Raw genomic sequence first — 21,268 nt, forward strand, 5'->3', positions numbered from 1 at the left:
CGCTCCTAATGTACCTCGCTCCTAATGTACCTCGCTCCGAATGTACCTCGCTCCGAATGTACCTCGCTCCGAATGTATCTTCTAAGTGCCAAACAAGCATGAAAACAGGAGAGAATTGCACCCAATTTTATCACACTTAGAAAGAAGAGGCAAAGCATGATTCTCACCAGTAGGGGGAGTGAATGGAGTGTATTCATGCCGGGAAGTGGGCTGCAGACTGCTGGAGGGCACTATTGCACATGAGCCGTGATCTGCCTGTGCACCATGTACAAGAGTCCATTGTGCTTTGGGAGATTGTCACTCCCCCAGACATCATCTCCCGCAACCCCCACGATCACCGTCCCCCTCACCGATTGCCGCCAATGATCGCAGTTTTCTCCCCTCAACACCCCACCCGGATGCCCCGATTCCACCCCTTCCAGTCGATCACCATCCCACCCTCCCCCATCCCCATCCCCACTGTTGATCGCCACCCCAGTGATCCCTGATTGCAGAGTGCACAGCCCCCATACGCAGCCTCTGCTTAGGACCCACCCCCTGGCACTGCCCAGACAATGATGATGCAATGGGGCTCAGTACTGTCCTGGAAGAAAGCTGCCCAAAAAGGTTCCGTTGCGGTGGGAATTTCCCCTTTCCTTTTAAATCTGGGAGGAAGTCAGGGATGTTTCCTGGTGTGTAGCAAGCAACCAATCACACGTTGGTATTCTCAAGGACAGGAAACCTGGAAGTCAAAACACTTAACATCCTTCACTTTGAATTGACATTTTTAGATAGTGAAAGAAATGATAAGGATTGGATAAAGATAGAAGTCCAAATAAATTAATATATATTTCATATTGTTAAAAATGTGGGTTATTTTTAATTACGGAGAAATTAACATTCCAAAAATGAGCATTTCAGGGCTAGAGAGGGTGTTTAACAGTATTTATTAGTTAATGCGTAATTAAAAATCCAGTTACACCTCCTCCAGCAGTGTAAATAAGAGCGGAAATTCTCATCAATTCCATAAGATATCCTATTGATTGTGGAGTCTGGAGGTGCCTCAGGAGCACAATCGCTGAGGAAGCGTAGAGTTATAGACAACATCCATCTGTGAAGCACCAACACCTGGATCACCACTTCATTTTGCACGTGTGAAGACTCCAGAAGTTGCCATCAGTTTCAGTGGAGCAATGACCACAAATGCTGACAGGTTCACCGGCATTACCGTGGTAAAGTACGGGCGATGCATCCTGCTCCTGACGTAATGTTCGTAATGATGTTCTCGGTGATGCTGCTTCTCTGGTGGAAGCCGGATGCGCTCCTGTGGTCAGTGTTGAGAAGGTGGAAAATGTTTTCCATTCTCGCTGTCAGCTGCGGGCTCACGTACACACAAAAAAAAACAAATGCATTCCCTCTCTTGACCTCCCGCCCAATCACATTGAGAAAGTCAAAAGACGCAAAAGATTTTATTGCAACATCACACTCAGAAGACCGAGGAGCTTTGTCACACAAACTAGAAGTTACGGTTAAAAGATACACTCATATGGATCCAATTGCCAAAGAATATGCTGCTATTGTACAACACCGTGACTAGATTCTGTCGGGTGGTGCTCTGCCTTGCAATGCTGACCTCTGTGAGGCAAAGGAGATTTCAGCAAGTTGACCAGAAATATAAAATATAACAGCACAGGAAACAAGTCTCCAATCCCACCACCATCGGCCAGTGCAAGGTCTTAAACTACTTCCATATTTCATTGCTTCTTCTTTGTACCTCTTCTTTCATCTGTTTTTCTTTTGAAATAGTTCTCCCATTGTGCTTTGAAACATTGCAATAGTCTCTGTCCCTTGTGGTGACATATCTCCATGTTCTAATGACCCTCTGGGTGTGGAAACCTTGTGTACTTTGGGAATTTGCGAAGTGCTCCACAAGGTTAGTGAGGACAATATAAGGAGGGCACTAAGATGTGACCTTGGAGTGCTTGAAAGGCTTTAACAAGTTAAATGTTGAGGAACCCAGGTCCCCTTCCAATACTGTTCCCAAACATCACCATGTTGGCTACAAAATACACAAAATGTACACAGGTAAACACTGTACACTTCTTTACAATACAGTTGAAGCTTGTTACTGGTTGGAATCTAGTGAAGATGAGATTCCCCATCTGTTACATCATATCTCATTCATGCGGTGTTGCTTTCAAACTTTTCCTTCAGGTTTTCTTCCCATCTCTCTCGAAGGGGTTGACGTACACTGAGATATAGTGATGGGCATCAGTGGCTTCCAGTAACTCCCACACTTGGCCATGAGTGAACCAAAGTGGAGGGCGCGGCAGATTCAGTTTGGGGCAACACGGCCAATCTTCGGCTCAGCTGTACTCAGGTATCTTCCATTGAAGTCAACGGATGGTCATCAGGATCAGGAGCGCTGGCCGATTTTCACTCCCACTCTAACCTCGAGGAAGGGGCAGAACTCTCTGCCTGCGATGTCGCATTGTTCAGGGATGGGCTATTGCCATTTGATGAAATAGTCTTCCAGTTATGCCTCAATCTCTTTAAGCAGACAAAAATAAAACAGTACTAATTGAAATACTGCATCCCAGGATCCTGTTCGTGCCTGAAGTCAACTGATCCCATTAATCTCACGCCTGCCAAGTGTCACCCTTGGCGGCAGCCAATGCAAGCATTGAACCCACAGCAGACTGATGCTACTCAGGCTTGTCACTGGGTTGGCATGTAAGGCCAGTTGAAGGAACCTCCGGACAGAAGCATGTCTCTGATTAGGGTTTCGATGGGGGTCTTCCCCACCAGCCTCATGAAGAAGAGTTGTCCAATGAGAGAGGCCGGCACCGCTCTCAGTGCGGGGAGCCGCAAGAGCAGTTTCCCGAAACGCTGGGGCTGTGGTGGATACTGACAGCGCACGTACTCAGCCAGGGATTCCTGCACCTTCTCCTGCAAACTCTCAATGTGGGCGGGTTCGGACAGACCGGAAGCATCTGGTGAAGAGAAGGGGAGAAAGAATTTTTTTTGTGTGGAGTCCAAAACAGTTTAGTACATCACATCTTCCCTGCTGCCGTCAGACTTTTGAATGGACCTACCTTGCATTAAGTTGATCTTTCTCCACCCCTTAGCTATGACTGTAACACTACATTCTGCACCCTCTCATTTCCTTCTCTATGAACGGTATGCTTTGTCTGTATAGCGCGCAAGAAACAATACTTTTCACTGTATACTAATACATGTGACAATAATAAATCAAATCAAATCAAGAAAAGGACTAAAAGGATCGGTCTGTGATGTTGGGGGCAGCACGGTGGCACAGTGGTTAACACTGCTGCCTCACAGCGCCAGGGACCTGGGCTCAATTCCCGGCTTGGGTGACTGTCTGTGTGGAGTTTGCACGTTCTCACCGTGTCGGCATGGGTTTCCTCCGGGTGCTCCAGTTTCTTCCCACAGAGATAGAGTCACAGAGGTTAACAGCATAGAAAGGCCCTTCAGCCCAACTTGTCCATGCTGCCCTTTTTTGTGCGGGATTGGCCATCGTAAATTGCCCCTTAGTGGAGTAAATACGTGGGGTTACGGGGATAGGGCAGGGGAGGCCCTGGGTAAGATGCTCTGTCAGAGAGTCGGTGCAGACTCGATGGGCCGAATTGCCTCCTTCTGCACTGTTGGGATTCTTTGATAGTGTGGAGAGCAGGAAAAGATTTCATGGTGTCGAGTTTTTCTATGAAAACCTTTACTTTGCTTTTGGACGGCACTTGTACAGAGTCCGACAATTCACACCTCATTCAGACCTGTCATTCATTTCCTTCATTTCCCATTACAACTCCTCCTGGCTTTGCAGCAAGGACCCTTTCGTCACTGAATCTCTCCTGTCCTCCCTGAAAGCCTAAAACGTTACCTTTTGTTCTTTTCCCTAATCTCCCCTCTCACAAGCTCAAAAACTGGTGGCACAGTGATTAGCTGCCTCACAGCTCCGGAGACTTGGGTTCGATTCCTGGCTTGAGTCACTGTCTATATGGAGTCTGCACGTTCTCCCCATGTCTGCGTGGGTTTCCTCCGAATGCTCCGGTTTCCTCCCACAGTCCAAAGATTTGTAGGTTTGGTGGATTGGCCAGGCTAAATTGCTCCTTCGTCTCCCGGGATGTGTAGGTTAAAGGGGTTAGCGGAGTAAATATGTGGGGTTATGGGGATAGGGCCTGGGTGGGATTGTTGTCGGTGTAGACTCGATGGGCCGAATGGCCTCTTCTGTTCTGTAGGGATTCTATGATTCTCCCAGTTCTGATAAGACATTAACTGTTTCTCTCTCTCCACAGATGCTGCTGAATATGCACAGCATTTTCTGTTTTTGTTTCAGATTTCCATCATTGGCGCTATTTTACCATTGAGAACTTCCTGTATCTTATCTACAGGTTGCTCCTTGGAGACTTCAACCGTAGACAAAGAGTTATCCCCATTGCTGACGGCACCAAGCTCTGTCCCTCCCATCTCTCCCAGTGTCTCCACCGCCTCCATGTTCCCAAATTTATTCTGTAATCTAAGGTCCTGGATGAGGCATACGTTCCAGTTAAACTCTGGGAAATCTAAAGCTATAAAAACGAAAGCCGGATGGCCACAGCTCCAACAACACTGGAGAAGCTCGACACCGTCCAGGCCAAAACACCCCTATGTGATTGGCTCCCCCTCCACTACGTTCATCTTCTAATCTCACCACCACCGACACTCAGTGGCAGCCTTGGAAAAGCAGCCAGTATAATCAAGGACCCCACACATCCCGGACAAACTCTCTTCCACCTTCTTCCGTCGGGAAAAAGATACAAAAGTCTGAGGTCACGTACCAACCGACTCAAGAACAGCTTCTTCCCTGCTGCTGTCAGACTTTGAATGGACCTACCTTGCATTAAGTTGATCTTTCTCTACACCCTAGCTATGACTGTAACACTACATTCTGCACTCTCTCCTTTTCTTCTCTATGAATGGTATGCTTTGTCTGCATAGCATGCAAGAAACAATACTTTTCACTGTATACTAATACATGCGGCAATAATAAATCAAATCAAATCACTGAAGCCTCCCGGTTTCTTTTTAATGTGGTCATACCAAAGAGGATATAAAGGAAATTTTTGAGGATTTTAAAAATTCTATTCATTCATGGGATGTGGGTGTCGCTGGCTAGAACATAGAACATTACAGCGCAGTACAGGCCCTTCAGCCCTCGATGTTGCGCCGACCAGTGAAACCAATCTAAAGCCCATCTAACCTACACTATTCCTACACTATGCTGGCTGGGCCAGCATTTATTGCCCATGCCTAATTGCCCTTAAAAAGGTGGTCATGAGCTTCCTCCTTGACCATGTACACTGTACCCACAGTGCAGGTAGGGAGGGAGTTGCAGGATTTTGACCCAGTGACAGTGAAGGAAAGGCAATATTTTGTTTTTATTCATTCATGGGACATGGGTGTCGCTGGCTGGCCAGCATTTATTGCCCATTCCTAGTTGCCCGAGGGCAGTTGCGAGTCAACCACATTGCTGTGGCCCCTGGAGTCACATGTAGGCCAGACCGGGTAAGGACAGCAGATTTCCTTCCCTAAAGGGCATTAGTGAACAGGATAGGTTTTTACAACAATCAACCATGGTTTCATGGTCATCAGTCGATGCTTATTCCAGATTTTTTTAAAATTGAATTCAAATTCCACCATCTACCCTATTTCCAAGGGTGATATTCCATAAATCTGCTGCCCTTATCCTTCTGGGTGGGAGAGGTCACAGGTTCAGAATGTGCTGTCAAGTGAACAGTGCATCTTGTGGATAGTACACATGGCTGCTTCTGTGTGCTGGTGGTAGAGAGTGTGAATGTTGAAGGTAGTCGATGGAAGGCAATCAAGCGGGGCTGCTTTGTCCTGGATGGTGTTGAGCTTCTTGAGTGTTGTTGGTGCTGCACCCGTCCAGGCAAGTGGGGAGTATTCCATCACACTCCTGACTTGTGCCTTGTAGATGGTGGACAGGCTTTGTGGAGTCAGGAAGTGAGTTACTCACCGCAGGATACCTAGCCTTTGATCTGCTGTTGCAGCCACGGTATTTATATGGCGAGTCCAGTTCAGATTCTGGTCAATGGTAACCCCCAGGATGATAAGATTGGGGGGCGTCAGTGATGGCCTTTGATTGGAGATGGTCATTGCCTGGGCATGAACAGCAATTCCACTGATCAGCCTGAGTCTGACAGTTATCCATGTCTCGCTGCCCGTGGCCACATTCAGGGAGGAGTTTTCCCCAAAAATGACTAAGGACAGACGGAATTTTCCTGTCCCGCCCGCCTCGGGAATAGGAACGGGAGAGACAAGACCATGCAAAGGTCTGTTGATCTAGGGCAGGATTTTCCGGTCTTGGAGTGATCGCGGCCGGAAAATCCCACCCTAAGGGGGCGGTTTCACTATCGTGCTCTGCTCGTTTTTGGGCGCAATGTGATCGTAAAGTGGGGCGTAAAATGCTTAGCGCCAGTTTTCGTGACCAGTGCCATTTTACGAGCGCCGGATTTCCGGTGGCGTCAGCCTTTCGCTGGAAATGGGCGAGAGAACAAAGAACAAAAACAAAGAACAATACAGCACAGGAACAGGCCCTTTGGCCCTCCAAGCCCGTGCCGCTCCCTGGTCCAAACGAGACCATTCTTTTGTATCCCTCCATTCCCACTCTGTTCATATGGCTGTCTAGATAAGTCTTAAACGTTCCCAGTGTGTCCGCCTCCACCACCTTGCCTGGCAGCGCATTCCAGGCCCCCACCACCCTCTGTGTAAAATACGTCCTTCTGATATCTGTGTTAAACCTCCCCCCCTTCACCTTGAACCTATGACCCCTCGTGAACATCACCAGGCAGGTTAATTTATTTAAAGGAGCATTTACATGTCCTTAGCCAGCCTGGCACTCGATCTTCCAGGCTCGCTTGCCTTTATGACCTCACCGGCAAGGAGTGGGCAAACTCCCCATGTTCGGGGAGCAATCGACTCGGCCTCATTGGTGGAACCGGAGGTCATAGAGGCCCCCGGGGAGACTGAGGGCAAAGGGAGAGTGCCTCTTGGGCAGTATCAGACTGGCACCTGGGCAATGCTGGGGTGGGACTCATGGAGGGAGGGGTCAGTGGGGGAGGGTCCAGTGGGAGGCGGTTCCAGTGGGGGGGGGGGGGCGCTAATAATGGGAGGGGGCAGCGATCGGTGGGGGGAGGGCAGCAGGGCTGCATTTGGTAGGCGAGGGGGGCCCGGGATCGGTCTGGGTGGTGGTGGTGGGGGGGGGGGGGGGGGTAGAGAGGGTGGTGTTGGCGGAGGCTGTATCTCAGGCCGGAAGCCCCCGTGATTGCAGAGGGTGGAGGAGCTTCTTTAGGCTGCCTGCACTAGCAGGGGCCCGACAGCTCTCTCTCTGTCTGTCAGACCCCTGCTACTGCTAGTGCACATGTGCAGCCTCAGAGGCCTGTACATGCGCACAACCACCCTCTGCAGGCTTTCGGGCACGTTAGGCCCCACCCACGGGCTTCTACAGCGAGCAACAGGCTCGTTCAGAATTTTCAGGCAGAGTGCATGTGGGGTGTGGGGGGTGGGGGGCGGGGGTGGCCTAAAAACATGCCCTAAAGACAGATCTGAAACTCTCCCAGTTTCAAGTCCGCCCAGCATTTAGGCAAAAAATGGTAAAATAACGCCCTAAGTATCATTTTGGGTGAGAAAACCGGTGTGAATCGGAATCAGATTGCAATCTTCCCACACACGGATCATTTTATGAGAGAATGGAGAGTTTTGCACTGGTTCCGAGAGGGGAGGGGCCTAAGCATTTCAATAAGCCCAGTCTCACAGAAACCGGGCCCAATTCTTCCGTTTTGAGGCTAAGTGCCCACGGGAGAACGGGAGTGTTTCTCTCTGTGCTGACAACGATTTTCAGGTGGGATCCACCCTCGTTTCTTCAAATGTGGTTTGCAAAAGAGGAAGTGTAAACACAAGGTGTCAATCAGGCTTAGACTGTCAACATTGCGGTCAGAATCAATGGGGTACTTGAGATCCTTGCAACAGCAAAGGGAAATGAAAATAAACAAATGGAAATAAAGAACCCACAGCCTGAGCCTACCCAGGGCTCTTGAGGGACCCTTCTGCTGCAGCCCGGCAACAGCAGAGGGGGCAAATGGTCACTGGACCTACCTCTCTGAGCCCCCTTGGTGTCCAATGCACAATGAGGATGTCAGTGTCAGAGTGCCAGGGGACAGTGCACTGTTGGCACTGCCAAGGTGTGTGGCCTGAAGAGGGGCTGAGTGGGGGGGAGGGGGAGGGTCTGAGAGGGAAGTGGGATTGAGTGGGGGGGGGGGGGGCGGTCTGAGAGGGAAGGGGGGCTGAGTGGGGGTGGGTCTGGGGGGGAAAGGTGGCTGACCAGTGGGGGGGGGGGGGGGTGTTGGGTCACCCTCATGCCTGTGTGGTGTGTGTGTGTGTGTGTGGGGGGGGGGGGGGGGCGGGTGGGAGGAATGTAACCTCTGATTTGAGTGATGAGAGGGAGAATACCCCTCTTTTCTGAGGAGTTGGTGGCATTCCCCTGGGCCCTCGGGGTCCAGCACACCATGTCCCGTTTGTGGATAGTAACTATGAAGCCTGCCCGGTGCCGTTCCCGCTGGTGTGGGGGCGGGGGGAGACGGGGGCTGGGGGGGACGGGACTCTGGTGAATGGCCAGTCAAACACTGGGAACCCTGATCTCAAAGTGAAATTGGAGACCCCGTCCCTCCGCCATTGAAAGCATGGTCCCCCACCCTCTCCCCAACACAGATCGCCAGCATCAAGGCACTCCCAATGGGTCCTCCCACATGCCTGCCCTCCTCAGGCCCCAGCCCCCCCCCCCCTTGGCTCTGCCCTGGCACCCAGGCAGTGCCCATCTAGCAGTGCCCACATGTCACTGCCAGGGTGTCATATGGCAGTGCCAAACAATGGACATCACCCAGCCATCTCCCTGACCATCTGGGGGGCGCTTCAATGGCCCCCGGATTCCCTGGCATGGCCATCACGCCTGGTCTCCGTAAGCGGAGACCATCAGCGATTTTCACTGGGTTCCCGCTGTGCCCAAAGGTTGGAGAATCCCAGGAGTCGGGAGCATCCGACCTCAAACAGACTCAGTCTAATGAAATACTGATATAAATATGCTTAATGTTTTCCACCCAGCGGTGGTTGGGAGGATTGCAACGTGGTTTCGTGCTGGCGCTGAATGCGCTCAAGCCCTCACCCGCGATCCTCTAACCCCCCCTCCGCCCAACGATCCTCTGACCCCCTCCGCCCCACGATCCTCTGACCCCCCCTCCAACCCACGATCTGCGCTGGGCATAACACATCCGAAAATCACGGCTACGGCATCTGGGGACTCAGAAATGAGGCTTCACATTGGGTATTCCAACCGTCTCCTGGCCAGATTCCCAACTCTCCAACAACCTCATCTCATACACAAGCCTCTATCCTGATCACCAATCACTGCCGACTTCACTGGCCCCCCACTGGCTCAAATTTTAAAATCTCACCCTCACGGTCCAAAGGTGTGCAGGCTCGGTGGATTGGCCACGCTAAATGCACGGGGTCATGGGGATAGGGTGAGGGAGTGGGCTTAGGTAGCGTGCTCTTTCGGAGGGTCAGTGCAGACTCAATGGGCCGAATGGCCTCCTGCTGCACTGTATGGATTCTATGGTTAAATCCTTTCATGGCCTCTCACCTCAGAATCTCTGTAACCTCCTTCTGCCCTAACAATCCTCTACCCAACTCTATCTCGATTCCTCTGACTCTGGTCTTGGTGACTCTCTCTCATTCTTTGCCCCATTGGGTCTTGCGGCCTCAACAGATCCACAGCCTGAAATCCATTCCCTGACCCCTTTGTGGCCTCCCTCTCCTCCTGTCAGACGCTCCATCAACCCCAACCATTTGACCAATCTTTTGTTCACCACGCTGAACATATCCGTCTTTTAGATCATTATCACATTTCTTTGGTCAAATCCCCGTGAATCATTCTTGAAGAAGCACGTTGTTGCCTGGAGCCCTAGTCTCAGAAATTCTTAACGAGTGACTTTCCACTCTCTTGGTCACCAGTTGATTTTTTAAAAGTGATTTATTCTCAGGATGCGGGTGATGTTGACGAGGATGTTATTCATAGGCTAGTCAAATTTCTGAGGATTCTTTTGCCAATTGAGTTTACATCTGAACCCAATTACTCAGACATTTCACATTGTCACTGCAGTGGGGTTGCCAACTCTGGCTGGAAAGATTCCTGGATGCTTACGTCACATGATTGCCTCGCTCCAGCTGCCCTGACCCCACAATCCTGTCATTGATTGACTGACATGCCAATCCTCACAATGCCCTGCCTTCCAAACAGCCAATTGGAAAGTGGGTAGGGTCTTCGTTGGCCCACCCTTGACTGTTAGTCAAAAAGGAGAAAACGCTGGAAAATCTCAGCGGGTCTGGCAGCATCTGGAAGGAGAGAAACGTGCTGACGTTTCGAGTCCAGATGACCCTCTGTCAAAGCTACAAGATGTAGAAAGTGGGAGATATTTATACTGCAGGGGGAGGGAATGAAAGATGAGTCATAGCCACAGAAACCAGGGGAAAGGCTGCTAATGGCAGCCCACAGAGAGAATAGAGGGTGTGAATGGCCACACGGCAGAGAAGCTGTAAACTGTGTGACAGATGAAGATGTTGGGGGGGGTGGGGGGGTGGGGGGGTGATGGGGTGGAAATGGGACAGAGGTAGAATGTAGAAAAGGGGAAGCGGGGGGAGAAAAGGTAAAGGAAGAGGGATGAAGTAGGGGGAAAGAGTGGGGGGGGGAAGAAAAATGAAGAGAGACATTAAAGAAATAAAAAAGTAAATAAATCAAATACAATAGAATGAAAACAAAGGGGTCAGGGTGGGGTCGAGCGAATCATCTGAAGTTGTTGAACTCGATGTTGAGACCGGAAGGCTGTAAAGTGCCCAGCCGGAAGATGAGATGCTGTTCCTCCAGTTTGCGTTGAGCTTCACTGGAACATTGCAGCAGGCCAAGGACAGACATGTGGGCACGGGAGCAGGATCGCGTGTTAAAATGGCAAGGTCAGGGTCCTGACTGCGCAAAGACCGAAGATTCTGAGCACAGACTGAAGGTGTTGAGCTTCATCCCTCTTCCTGTACCTTTTCTCCGTCCCCCGCTTCCCCTTTTCTACATTCTACCTCTGTCCCATTCCCCCTCCCGCCCCCCCGCAACATCTTCATCTGTCACAGCTTACATCTTCTCTGCCGTTTGGCCATTCACACCCTTTATTCTCTCTGTGGACAGCTATTAGCAGCCTTTCCCCTGGTTTCTGTGGCTATGACTCATCTTTCATTCCCTCCCCCTGCAGTATAAATATCTCCCACTTTCTCTGCCTTTTAGCTTTGACAAAGGATCGTCTGGACTCGAAACGTCAGCTCTTTTCTCTCTTTATTTTTTTTAATACTTTTCCAATTCAATCAAATCAAATCCAATTCAGAGTCTCAACAAGTTGAGACATTTCCGATCCAGGCTGACAAGACAGGGCGAGCGACCAAACCACCCTGTCCTGGGCCCGATCTACATGAGCCAAGCTGATTGGAGGAGGGGGAGGTTCCTCCTCCAAGACTTGAGCTCATTTGCATCTTAGCCAAAAGGCCGAGATGCCGCTTTTAACAATTGCTTCATATGAAACATATGAAGCCTCAGCGTAACCCAATGACCTCAACCAAGCGCGGCCGACCATGGGCTGCCGACCATACTACACTTGATCTTAGTCAAAAGGCCGAGAAGCTGCCGGACCTGCTGAGATTTTCCAGCATTTTCTCTTTTGGTTTCAGATTCCAGCATCCGTAGTAATTTGCTTTTATCCATTACTTAGCTGTTAGTCAAACAGCTATCTATTCCCCATTGTCCAATATTTTTACAATTATTACACAGAAGTGTTCAATGAAAATCAAAGAGAACCACCATTTTTCTCAATGTCACAATGGTTTTCTTTCTGGGCTTTTCTTACACCAGGGCACTGGAGATGAATATTTAAGACCTGGGTCCCTAGTGCATTCCTGGAGGACTGGCAACACATGACTGGAGTCACGTGACGAAATTTGCCGATGACACAAAGACACAAAGACACAAATAAAATTATGAAAGGCATAGATAGGGTGAACGGTGGGAAGCTTTTCCCCAGGTCGGTGGTGACGTTCACGAGGGGTCATAGGTTCAAGGTGAAGGGGGGGGGGAAGTTTAACACAGATATCAGAAGGACATATTTTACACAGAGGGTGGTGGGGGCCTGGAATGCGCTGCCAGGCAAGGTGGTGGAGGCGGACACACTGGGAACGTTTAAGACTTATCTAGATCGCCATATGAACGGAGTGGGAATGGAGGGATACAAAAGAATGGTCTAGTTTGGACCAGGGAGCGGCACGGGCTTGGAGGGCCGAAGGGCCTGTTCCTGTGCTGTATTGTTCTTTGGGCAGCATTGTGGATAGTGTTGAGGACAGCATAAAACTACAACAGGATATTGATAGGTCGGGGGAATGGGCCGAGCTGAGGCAAATTAATTTTAATATAAACAAGTGTGAGGTCATCCATTTTGGGTCAAAAAAGAATCAATCAGGATATTTTTTAAGAAGGCACAAAGTTAAATTCAGTAGATGACGTAGAGATTGGACTGGGGTGGGCACAGTAAGAAGTCTCACAGCACCAGGTTAAAGTCCAACAGGCTTACTTGGAATCACGAGCTTTCGGAGTGCTGCTCCTTCATCAGGTGAGTGGATGTCCAATGGGATTTGATGGTTCAGGTGCATAGCTTTTTAAAATGCCACAGATGCAGATAATTGTCAAGAAGGCCAATGGAATGCTGGCTCTCATATCTAAAGGACTGGAGTGTAGGGATGCAGATGTTATGCCGCAGTTGTACAAAACCCTAGTTGATCCCACTTAGAGTACTGTGAGCAGATGTGGGCAACACACCTTAGGAAGGATGTTTTGAACCTGGAGAGAACTCGACGCAGGTTTACAAGAATGATACCTGGACTTCAGGGGTCAAGTTGCGAGGAGGGACTGGACAAATTAGGCTGTTATTCTCTTGAATTCAGAAGGTTAAGGGATGATCTGATAGAAGATAGAAATGGGGTGGCACGGTTTCACAGTGGGTCCCTAGCTGCCTCACAGCGCTAGGGACCCCGGTTCGATTCCCGGCTTGGGTCACTATCTGTGTGGAGTCTGCACATTCTCCCCGTGTCTGCGTGGGTTTCCTCTGGGTGCCCTGGTTTCCTCCCACAGTCTGAAAGACTTGCTGGTTAGTTGCATTGACCGAAACAGGTGCCGGAGTGTGGCGACTCGGGGATTTTCACAGTAACTTCATTGCAGTGTTAATGTAAGTCTTATTTGTGACTAATAAATAAACTTTAACTTTACTTTTAAAGTCCAGAAAATATTTGCAGGGAAAGACAGAGGGGATAAGGATAAACTGTTTCCACTGTTTGAAAGCTCTAGAACCAGGGCCCATGATCTAAAAATTAGGGCCAACCCATTCAGGAGAGATGTTAGAAAACACTTCCACACGCAGTGAATGGAGGAAGTTTGAAACTCTCTTCCTCAAACAGTGATGGACGCTGGTTCCATTGTTAGGTTTCAGTCTGAGATAGACACATTTTTATTGAGCAGGGGTATCAAGGGATATGAGCCCAGGGCAGGTACATGGAGTTAGGCCACAGATCAGCCATGATCTTACTGAATGACGGAGCGGGCTCGAGGGGCTGAATGGCCTACTCCTGTTCCAATGTTTCTGTGACAGGCCATGTGATGATGCCACAAGTAAATCAAAATCACAAGGGAATGATGATGTGGCAGTTAAGTTACTAGCCGAGAAATCCAAACTAATAATCCAGAGATGGGAATTCAAATCCCACTATGCTGTATGGGGAGGCGATGGCCTAGTGGTATTATCGCTAGACTATTAATCCATAAACTCAACTATTGTTCTGGGGACCCGGGTTCGAATCCCGCCATGGCAGATGGTGGAATTTGAATTCAATAAAAAAAATCTGGAATTAAGAATCTACTGATGACCATGAAACCATTGTCGATTGCTGGAAAAACCCATCTGGTTCACTAATGTCCCTTTAGGGAAGGAAATCTGCTGTCCTTACCTGGTCTGGCCTACATGTGACTCCAGAGCCACAGCAATGTGGTTGACTCTCAACTGCCCTCTGAACAAGGGCAACTAGGGATGGGCAATAAATGCTGGCCAGTCAGCGATGCCCGTGTCCCATGAATGAATAAAAAGAAAACTGATTGTGACACTCTGCAGTTGCCTCTGATGATGTCACTTCCAGGTCAACCCCCACCGTTGATGTAATTTCCTCTCACAAAATGTTGCCCTTGTCTCCTTATTGACTCCTCAATTTGCCTCGCCTTGTTCTCTGGTTGCGTTAGGGTAGCACCTGCTTACGTGACTGGACCAGTCACCTGGCGACCCCAACAAACGGTCAGGGAGTGAGTTCCGATCCCGCCACATCAGCAGAAGAATTTTAAAACTCAGTTGATCTGATAAATCTGAAAATTAAAACCAGTTTTGGTAACGGTGACTGGGAAACTATACTGTTCGCTTTAGGGAAGGAAATCTGTCGGCCTTGTCCGGTCTGACCAGCCTGGTCTACACGTGACTCCAGGACCCTCACTACAAGATGACCAATCCCTTGACAAAAAGTTTCAGGGACACTTTGGCATTGGTATGACCCTGTGAGAACAGGGGGCGGGAGGCGGGGGGCTGTGGGGGGCAGTGCTAGAGAGAGGAGGGGCTGCTGCTGCCAGTGTATGGCAGGGGGAGGTTGCAGCAAGGGGTATGAGAGCCGGGGTGGTGGGGCGGAGGGGGGGTAAGGTGGGGTGGGGGATGGAGGGGCGTAGCAGGGAACTTGCTGCCAGGAGTATGAGAGTCTGAGGAAGCAGGGTGCGTGGAATGTGGTGGGGTGGGTGGTAGCAGGGGGCTGCTGCCAGATCTGTGAGCACCGGGAGTTTGCCAGAGATTTTCTAGGTGTTGTAGAGGGGATCGAGGGGGAGAATGCACTGCGCACGTGCGCTGTTCGACCACCACAATTACAGCCTTGCAAAACCCAGAACAACTGGCCCGATTGGGATGATCCATAAAATCCAGGGCAGTTGGTCAGCCAGTCACAGCAACGTGGTTTCAATTTGGAAATGGTCCAGAAGTCACTCCGTTACATCGAAGAAAGCAGCTCACCATAAACTTTGGGACTGGCAGCAGAGACTGGCCTTGCCAATGACATCCATGTCCCAGAAATGAATAAAGAGAAAACCTGAGTGGTTCACAACAAACCAACATCTCTGAAGATCAGTTTATTTTCACCAGTGTTAGCTCACCAGATTGTGAAAGTCAATCCTTTATAGAATCCCTACAGTACAGAAGGAGGCCATTCGGCCCATCGAGTGGGCTTCTCTGTTCTTTGAGTCTGCACTGACCACAATTCCACTCTATCCCCGTAACCCCACACATTTACCCTGCTAATCTCCCCAAAACTAGGGTCAATTTAGCAATGCCAATCAACCTAACCCGCACATTTCCCAAGCTGGGAATCGAACCCCAGGTGCCTGGCAGCAGTGCTAACCATTATGCCACCGAGCCGCCCCTTACACCATCCATTCCTGACTTTCTCTCTGAATCACACTGCAACATGCCACACAATGGCCACTCTGGCCTCTGGTACTAACCCGGTGTGTAGAGGGCAATGGCCTTCAGGCAACTGTATTCAGCAGAGTCGACTTGTAAAACCTTGAGCTTCTCCACCTGGTCCTGGAAGATTCTGATCTGGTCCATGAAGCTGACCACCCGGTCCGCGGACATCTGGGTGGAATGGAGACCGGCGGCGGCCAGGAGTGGGGCCATGTGGAGAGGGAGCGAAGACTGGGCGGCATTCAGGACAAAGAGCTCACTCCAGCTCAGCCGCAGCAGGGCCACCTGGTCGGAGATCTGTAGCTCGTGGAAGAAAGGAATGTTCCTGGCCCACTCCACCGCGCTGAAGAGCAGCCTTGCCGCCAGCTCACAGATGTTGTCTATGCTCATGAGGTTATACTGAGTGCACTGGGTGCTGAAGCGAGACGTGGGGTATGGCTCGGCCCTCAGCAGGAGGGAGATGAGTCCTGAGATGTTGCTTCCGTTCAGGTGGTCTCCACTGGACAGCGAGAGCTCCCCGGGGTTGGCCTGGGCTGGCGGGATTCTCCCTCGCTGGACCGCTAATGGAGAGAAAAATAATTCAGAATCAAGTGATGGAAGAATGCTCAATGGCCAATGGGAAACCCAACTGGGCCAACCACACCAATGTATGATTAACATATCCTGACCAATTATTCCTCAACACACATCATGAAGAATAGTTTGATTCCTGGCTTGGGTCACTGTCTGCGCATTCTCCCTGTGTCTGCGTGGGTGCTTTGGTTTCCTCCCACAGTCCGAAAGACGTGCAGGTTAGGTGCATTGGCCATGCTAAATTCTCCCTCACAGGCGAACAGGCGCTGGAGTGTGGCGACTAGGGGCTTTTGACAGTAACTTCATTGCAGTGTTAATGTAAGCCGACTTGTGACATTAATAAATAAACTTTAAACTTAAAACTTTATCAGGTCATCATTATATTGCTGTTTGTGGGAGCTTGCTGTGCACAAATTGGTGACCATGTTTCCTGCATTGTAACAGTGACTACGGTTCAAAACGTCACTTTGTTGATTGTAAAGTCCATCAGAACATCCCAAGGTTGTGAAAAGGATTATCGAAATGCAGGATTTTTTTTCTATTAGAACAGGCTTACTTAGTAGTGAGTAACCCACCCACCAATTCCCTAAACCTGTCCACCGTCTATAAGGCACAAGTCAGGAGTGTGATGGAACACTCCCCACTTGCCTGGATGGGTGCAGCTCCAACAACACTCAAGAAGCTCAACACCATCCAGGACAAAGCAGCCTCGCTTGATTGGCACCCCATCCACCACCTTAACCTCATTCACTCAGCGCACAGGGGCAGCAGTGTACCATCTACAAGATACACTGCATCAACTCATCAAGGCTCCTTCAACAGCAACCTCCAAACCCATGATTTCTATCACTTAGAAAGACGAGGGCAGCAGATACATGGGAACACCACCACCTGCAAGTTCTCCTCCAAGTCACTCGACACCCTGACTTGGGAAATACATCACCGTTCCTTCACAGTCGCTGGGTCAAAATCCTGGAGCTCCCTCCCTAACAGCACTGTGGGTGTACCTACACCACATGGACTGCGGAGATTGAAGGCGGCTCACCCCCACCTTCTCAACGAGCGGTGACAATAAATATCAGCTTCCAGGACACTCCCCACCCATCAATAATTAACTAAAATAAGAAGGTGACTCAGTGTCACAGCTGTCAGCATCCCCCGATAGGCATTGTGCTCAAAACTATCCTTCATCCACACATTCACTATTTCCTCTCTCTGGGTAAAACACTCTGCTAGAACATTGACTGTGGCTGGGACTAGCTCGCTGTACTTCAGGAAGCAGCGAACCCCAACTGGCTGCAGCATTTACAATCTATGCCTCAAGGACAATCAAAAGATATTTAACCATATATTCTTTAACCTATTTTTATTGGACTCTAAATCCCCTCACTTCTGATATCAGTGTGTGTATGTGTGTGTGCGTGAGTGTGTGCGTGAGTGTGTGCGTGAGTGCGTGCGTGAGTGCGTGCGTGAGTGCGTGCGTGAGTGCGTGCGTGAGTGCGTGCGTGAGTGCGTGCGTGAGTGCGTGCGTGAGTGCGTGCGTGAGTGCGTGCGTGAGTGCGTGCGTGTGTGCGTGCATGAGTGCGTGCATGAGTGCGTGCATGAGTGCGTGCATGAGTGCGCGTGTATGCATGCGTGCATGTGCGCGTGTGCACGTGTGCGTATGTTCATGCATGTGTATGTGTGTGTGCGCATGTGTGTGCGTGTGCGCATGTATGTGTGTGTTCATGTGTGTATTAAAGTTTTAAAAGTTTATTTATTAGTGTTACAAGTAGGCTTACATTAACACTGCAATGAAGTTACTGTGAAAACCTCCTAGTCTCCATACTCCGGCGCCTGTTCGGGTACACTGAGGGAGAATTTAGCACAGCCAATGCACTTAACCAACATGTTTTTCAGACTGTGGAAGGAAACTGGAGCACCCGGAGGAAACCCACGCAGACACGGGGAGAATGTGCAGACTCCACACAGACAGCGACCCAAGCGGGGAATCGAACCCGGATCCCTGGCACTGTGAGGTGGCAGTGCTAACCACTGTGCCACCGTGCTGCCCCAAGTGATGGGATGGTGTTCTACTGAGAATAAAAAAGCAAGAGCAATGTGAAAGAATTTTGGAATCCCCACAAGTGAATCAGCTTGCTGCTGGGTTCAGGGATTGCATTGGGATGGTTCGTGATTGTTGTACGGTCACTGTGAGGATAATTTCCTCGAATAAAACCGGCAGCAATCTCGGCCCTTCCTTCTGGCTCAGAGACACCGCAGTCCCAAGCTGGTCTCTCGTGCAACAACTGCCACTTGCATTTACGTAGCACCTTTATTATAAGTAAACATCCCAGGGTGCTTCATGGGAACGTTATTTAACAAGGTTTGACGCGGAGCTACGCAAGGAAACATTCGGCCAGCAGCTTGGTCAAAGAGGCAGGTTTAACGGGGTGTCAGAAAGGAGGAGGAAAGGTGGGGAGGCAGAGAGGTGTGGAGGAGGGAATGCGACCAAGAACTTACTAATCAGCCAATGTGACTGTGACTCTCATCAAAGTCGCACTTCCTCTGACACTTTCAGTTATAGAACAAAGAAAATTACAGCCCTTCGGCCCTCCAAGCCTGCACTGACCATGCTGCCCGTCTGAACTAAAACCCCCTACCCTTCCAGGGACGATATCCCTCTATTCTCATCCTATTTATGTATTTGTCAAGACGCCCTTTAAAAGTCACGATCATATCTGCTTCCACTACCTCTCCCGGAAGCGAGTTCCAGGCACCCACCACCTTCTGGGTAAAAAACTAGCCTCGTACATCTCCTTTAAATGTTGCCCCTCGCACCTTAAACCTATGCCCCCTAGTAATTGACTCTTCCACTCTGGGAAAAAGCTTCTGACTATCCACTCTGTCCATGCCTCTCATAATCTTGTAGGCTTCTATCAGGTCACCCCTCGACCTCCGTCGTTCCAGTGAGAACAAACCAAGTTTCTCTAACCTCTCTTCATAGCTAATGCCCCCCATACCAGGCAAGATTCTGGTAAAGCTTATCTGTACCTTCTCCAAATACTCCACATCCTTCTGGTAATGTGGTGATGAGAATTGAACACTATATTCCAAGTGCGGCCTAACTAAGTTTCTATAAAGCCGCAATATTTAACCTCTGGGAAGTTGATGATATCGGGGAGGAGAGAGGGGGGAGGGGGATTCCCAACTCCTGGCCCTGCTTTCCCCTCCCATAGAATCCATACTATCCCTACAGTGCGTAAAGAGGCCATTTGGCCCATCAGGAATGCAGGGACTCTCCAAAAGAGCATCCCACCCAGCCTAGCCCCATAATCCCACGCATTTACCATGGCCCATCCACCCAACCCGCGCATCTTTCGGACTGTGGGAGGAAATCGGAGCACCCGGAGGAAACACAGGCAGACACGGGGAGAATGTGCAAACTCCACACAGACAGTGACCCGAGGCTGGAATGGAACCTGGGTCCCTGGCGCGTGAGGCAGCAGTGTTAACCACTGTGCCGCCCGAAAATCCTCCTCCGAGGAGGAGGCCACAATGGCGAGCACGACAGGAATTGACTTAAAAATAAAATCTAGAAATTCTGACAAACATAAAATCTCAATTGGGAAGAAAGACAGCAGCAATTAACCACCAATGAGAATGGTTAACCTCTCTTTGAGACTGAAACGTTGAGCTTTCCTTTCAGAAGCGTTCGGCTGAGTGGATTATGTAAAAATTTAAAAGGTTCTTCAAGGTAAAACAATGCTTGACCTCCTTTTACCTTTGATCAAATTAATAATTAACTCTTCACTCCCTTCTTTAGAAAGTATTCAATTTCCCTCCACGATTCATACCAGCCGGAAAGCCACTGGCCGACCTGGTTCTATTTTGCTTTATTGAGTCGCACATCGAGGCTTTCAAGACCGGAAATAAAGTGAATGTCAATCTTCTTTTAAAAGAATGGTTTAGCTTAAAGGTTGATTTTCACATTGCTCCTTTCACAAAGGCTTCAACAATTTAATCTTTACCCCCAAAATACTGAGGAATGCCAACTTTTTCCAATTTTTGTAGATTATGTCAGCACGGGGTTAGATACAGAGTAAAGCTCTCTCTACACTGTCCCCATCAAACACTCCCAGGACAGGTACAGCACGGAGTTAGATACACAGTAAAGCTCCCTCTAAACTGTCCCCATCAAACACTCCCAGGACAGGTACAGCACGGGGTTAGATACAGAGTAAAGCTCCCTCTAAACTGTCCCCATCAAACACTTCCAGGACAGGTACAGCACAAGGTTAGATACATAGTAAAGTTCCCTCTACGCTGTCCCCATCAAACACTCCCAGGACAGATACAGCGTGGAGTTAGATACAGAGTAAAGCTCCCTCTGCACTGTCCCCATCAAGCACTCCAGGACAGCATTCCCATTGCCATGTTTTCTCTCGTTCTCAGTGGGCACAGTGGATTCATCTTCTTGAATTCTCTGATGGATTCATCTTCTTGAATTCTCTACCCGAAGGCAGGTCCGTCCCACACAGCACCACAACTCTCCGCCACAGGCAGGGCACGGAGGCTGATCCACCCCAGCCTGAAGGGGGATCGAACCCCCCATGCTGTTGGCACCATTCTAATCCACAGCATCCATTCAGCCAATGATGCCAATTGCACCCGGCAATGAGCTGTGGCACCTTCTACTTTTACAATGAATATTTCAGCCTGGAAGTATCGATAGTGATGGTGGAGATTCCAGTTTCCTTCCCATCACACAGCTGCCCAGGAATCTCTCCCACTCCCACTGCCCGGCCATTGGTGTTGGATGAATCTACAAGCTGCTTGGCCCCTTTGGAACGCACCTTCCTTGGCCATCAGGTCGAAGGGCGGAATTTTCCCGTCGCACCCGCCACGGGAATCGTAGCGGGCGGGACACTGACCATGCAAAGATCTGTTGACCTCAGATAGGATTTTCCAGTCTTGGGGTGAGTGCGGCCGGAAAATCCCACCCATAGAACTCATGGAAATTCTCATAGAATCCCTACAGT

The 21,268-nt window shown here is 49.7% G+C and overlaps 1 protein-coding gene across 1 annotated transcript in view; it reads right to left on the reverse strand.

Moving 5' to 3' along the window:
* Positions 1-847: 847 nt before the first annotated feature.
* Positions 848-21,268, reverse strand: part of LOC144479657 (nuclear receptor subfamily 2 group F member 1-B-like) — a 25,680-nt gene continuing 5,259 nt past the window's right edge. Inside the window, exons 2-3 of the mRNA XM_078198650.1 lie at positions 15,713-16,234; positions 848-2,972 (exon numbers count right to left, since the gene is read on the reverse strand). Coding sequence (XP_078054776.1) covers positions 2,698-2,972; positions 15,713-16,234 — 797 coding nt within the window. The 3' untranslated portion in view covers positions 848-2,697. The remainder of the gene's footprint in view (positions 2,973-15,712; positions 16,235-21,268) is intronic.

This window comes from Mustelus asterias, chromosome 26, assembly GCF_964213995.1.
Source record: "Mustelus asterias chromosome 26, sMusAst1.hap1.1, whole genome shotgun sequence".
Taxonomy (NCBI): Eukaryota; Metazoa; Chordata; class Chondrichthyes; order Carcharhiniformes; family Triakidae; genus Mustelus; species Mustelus asterias.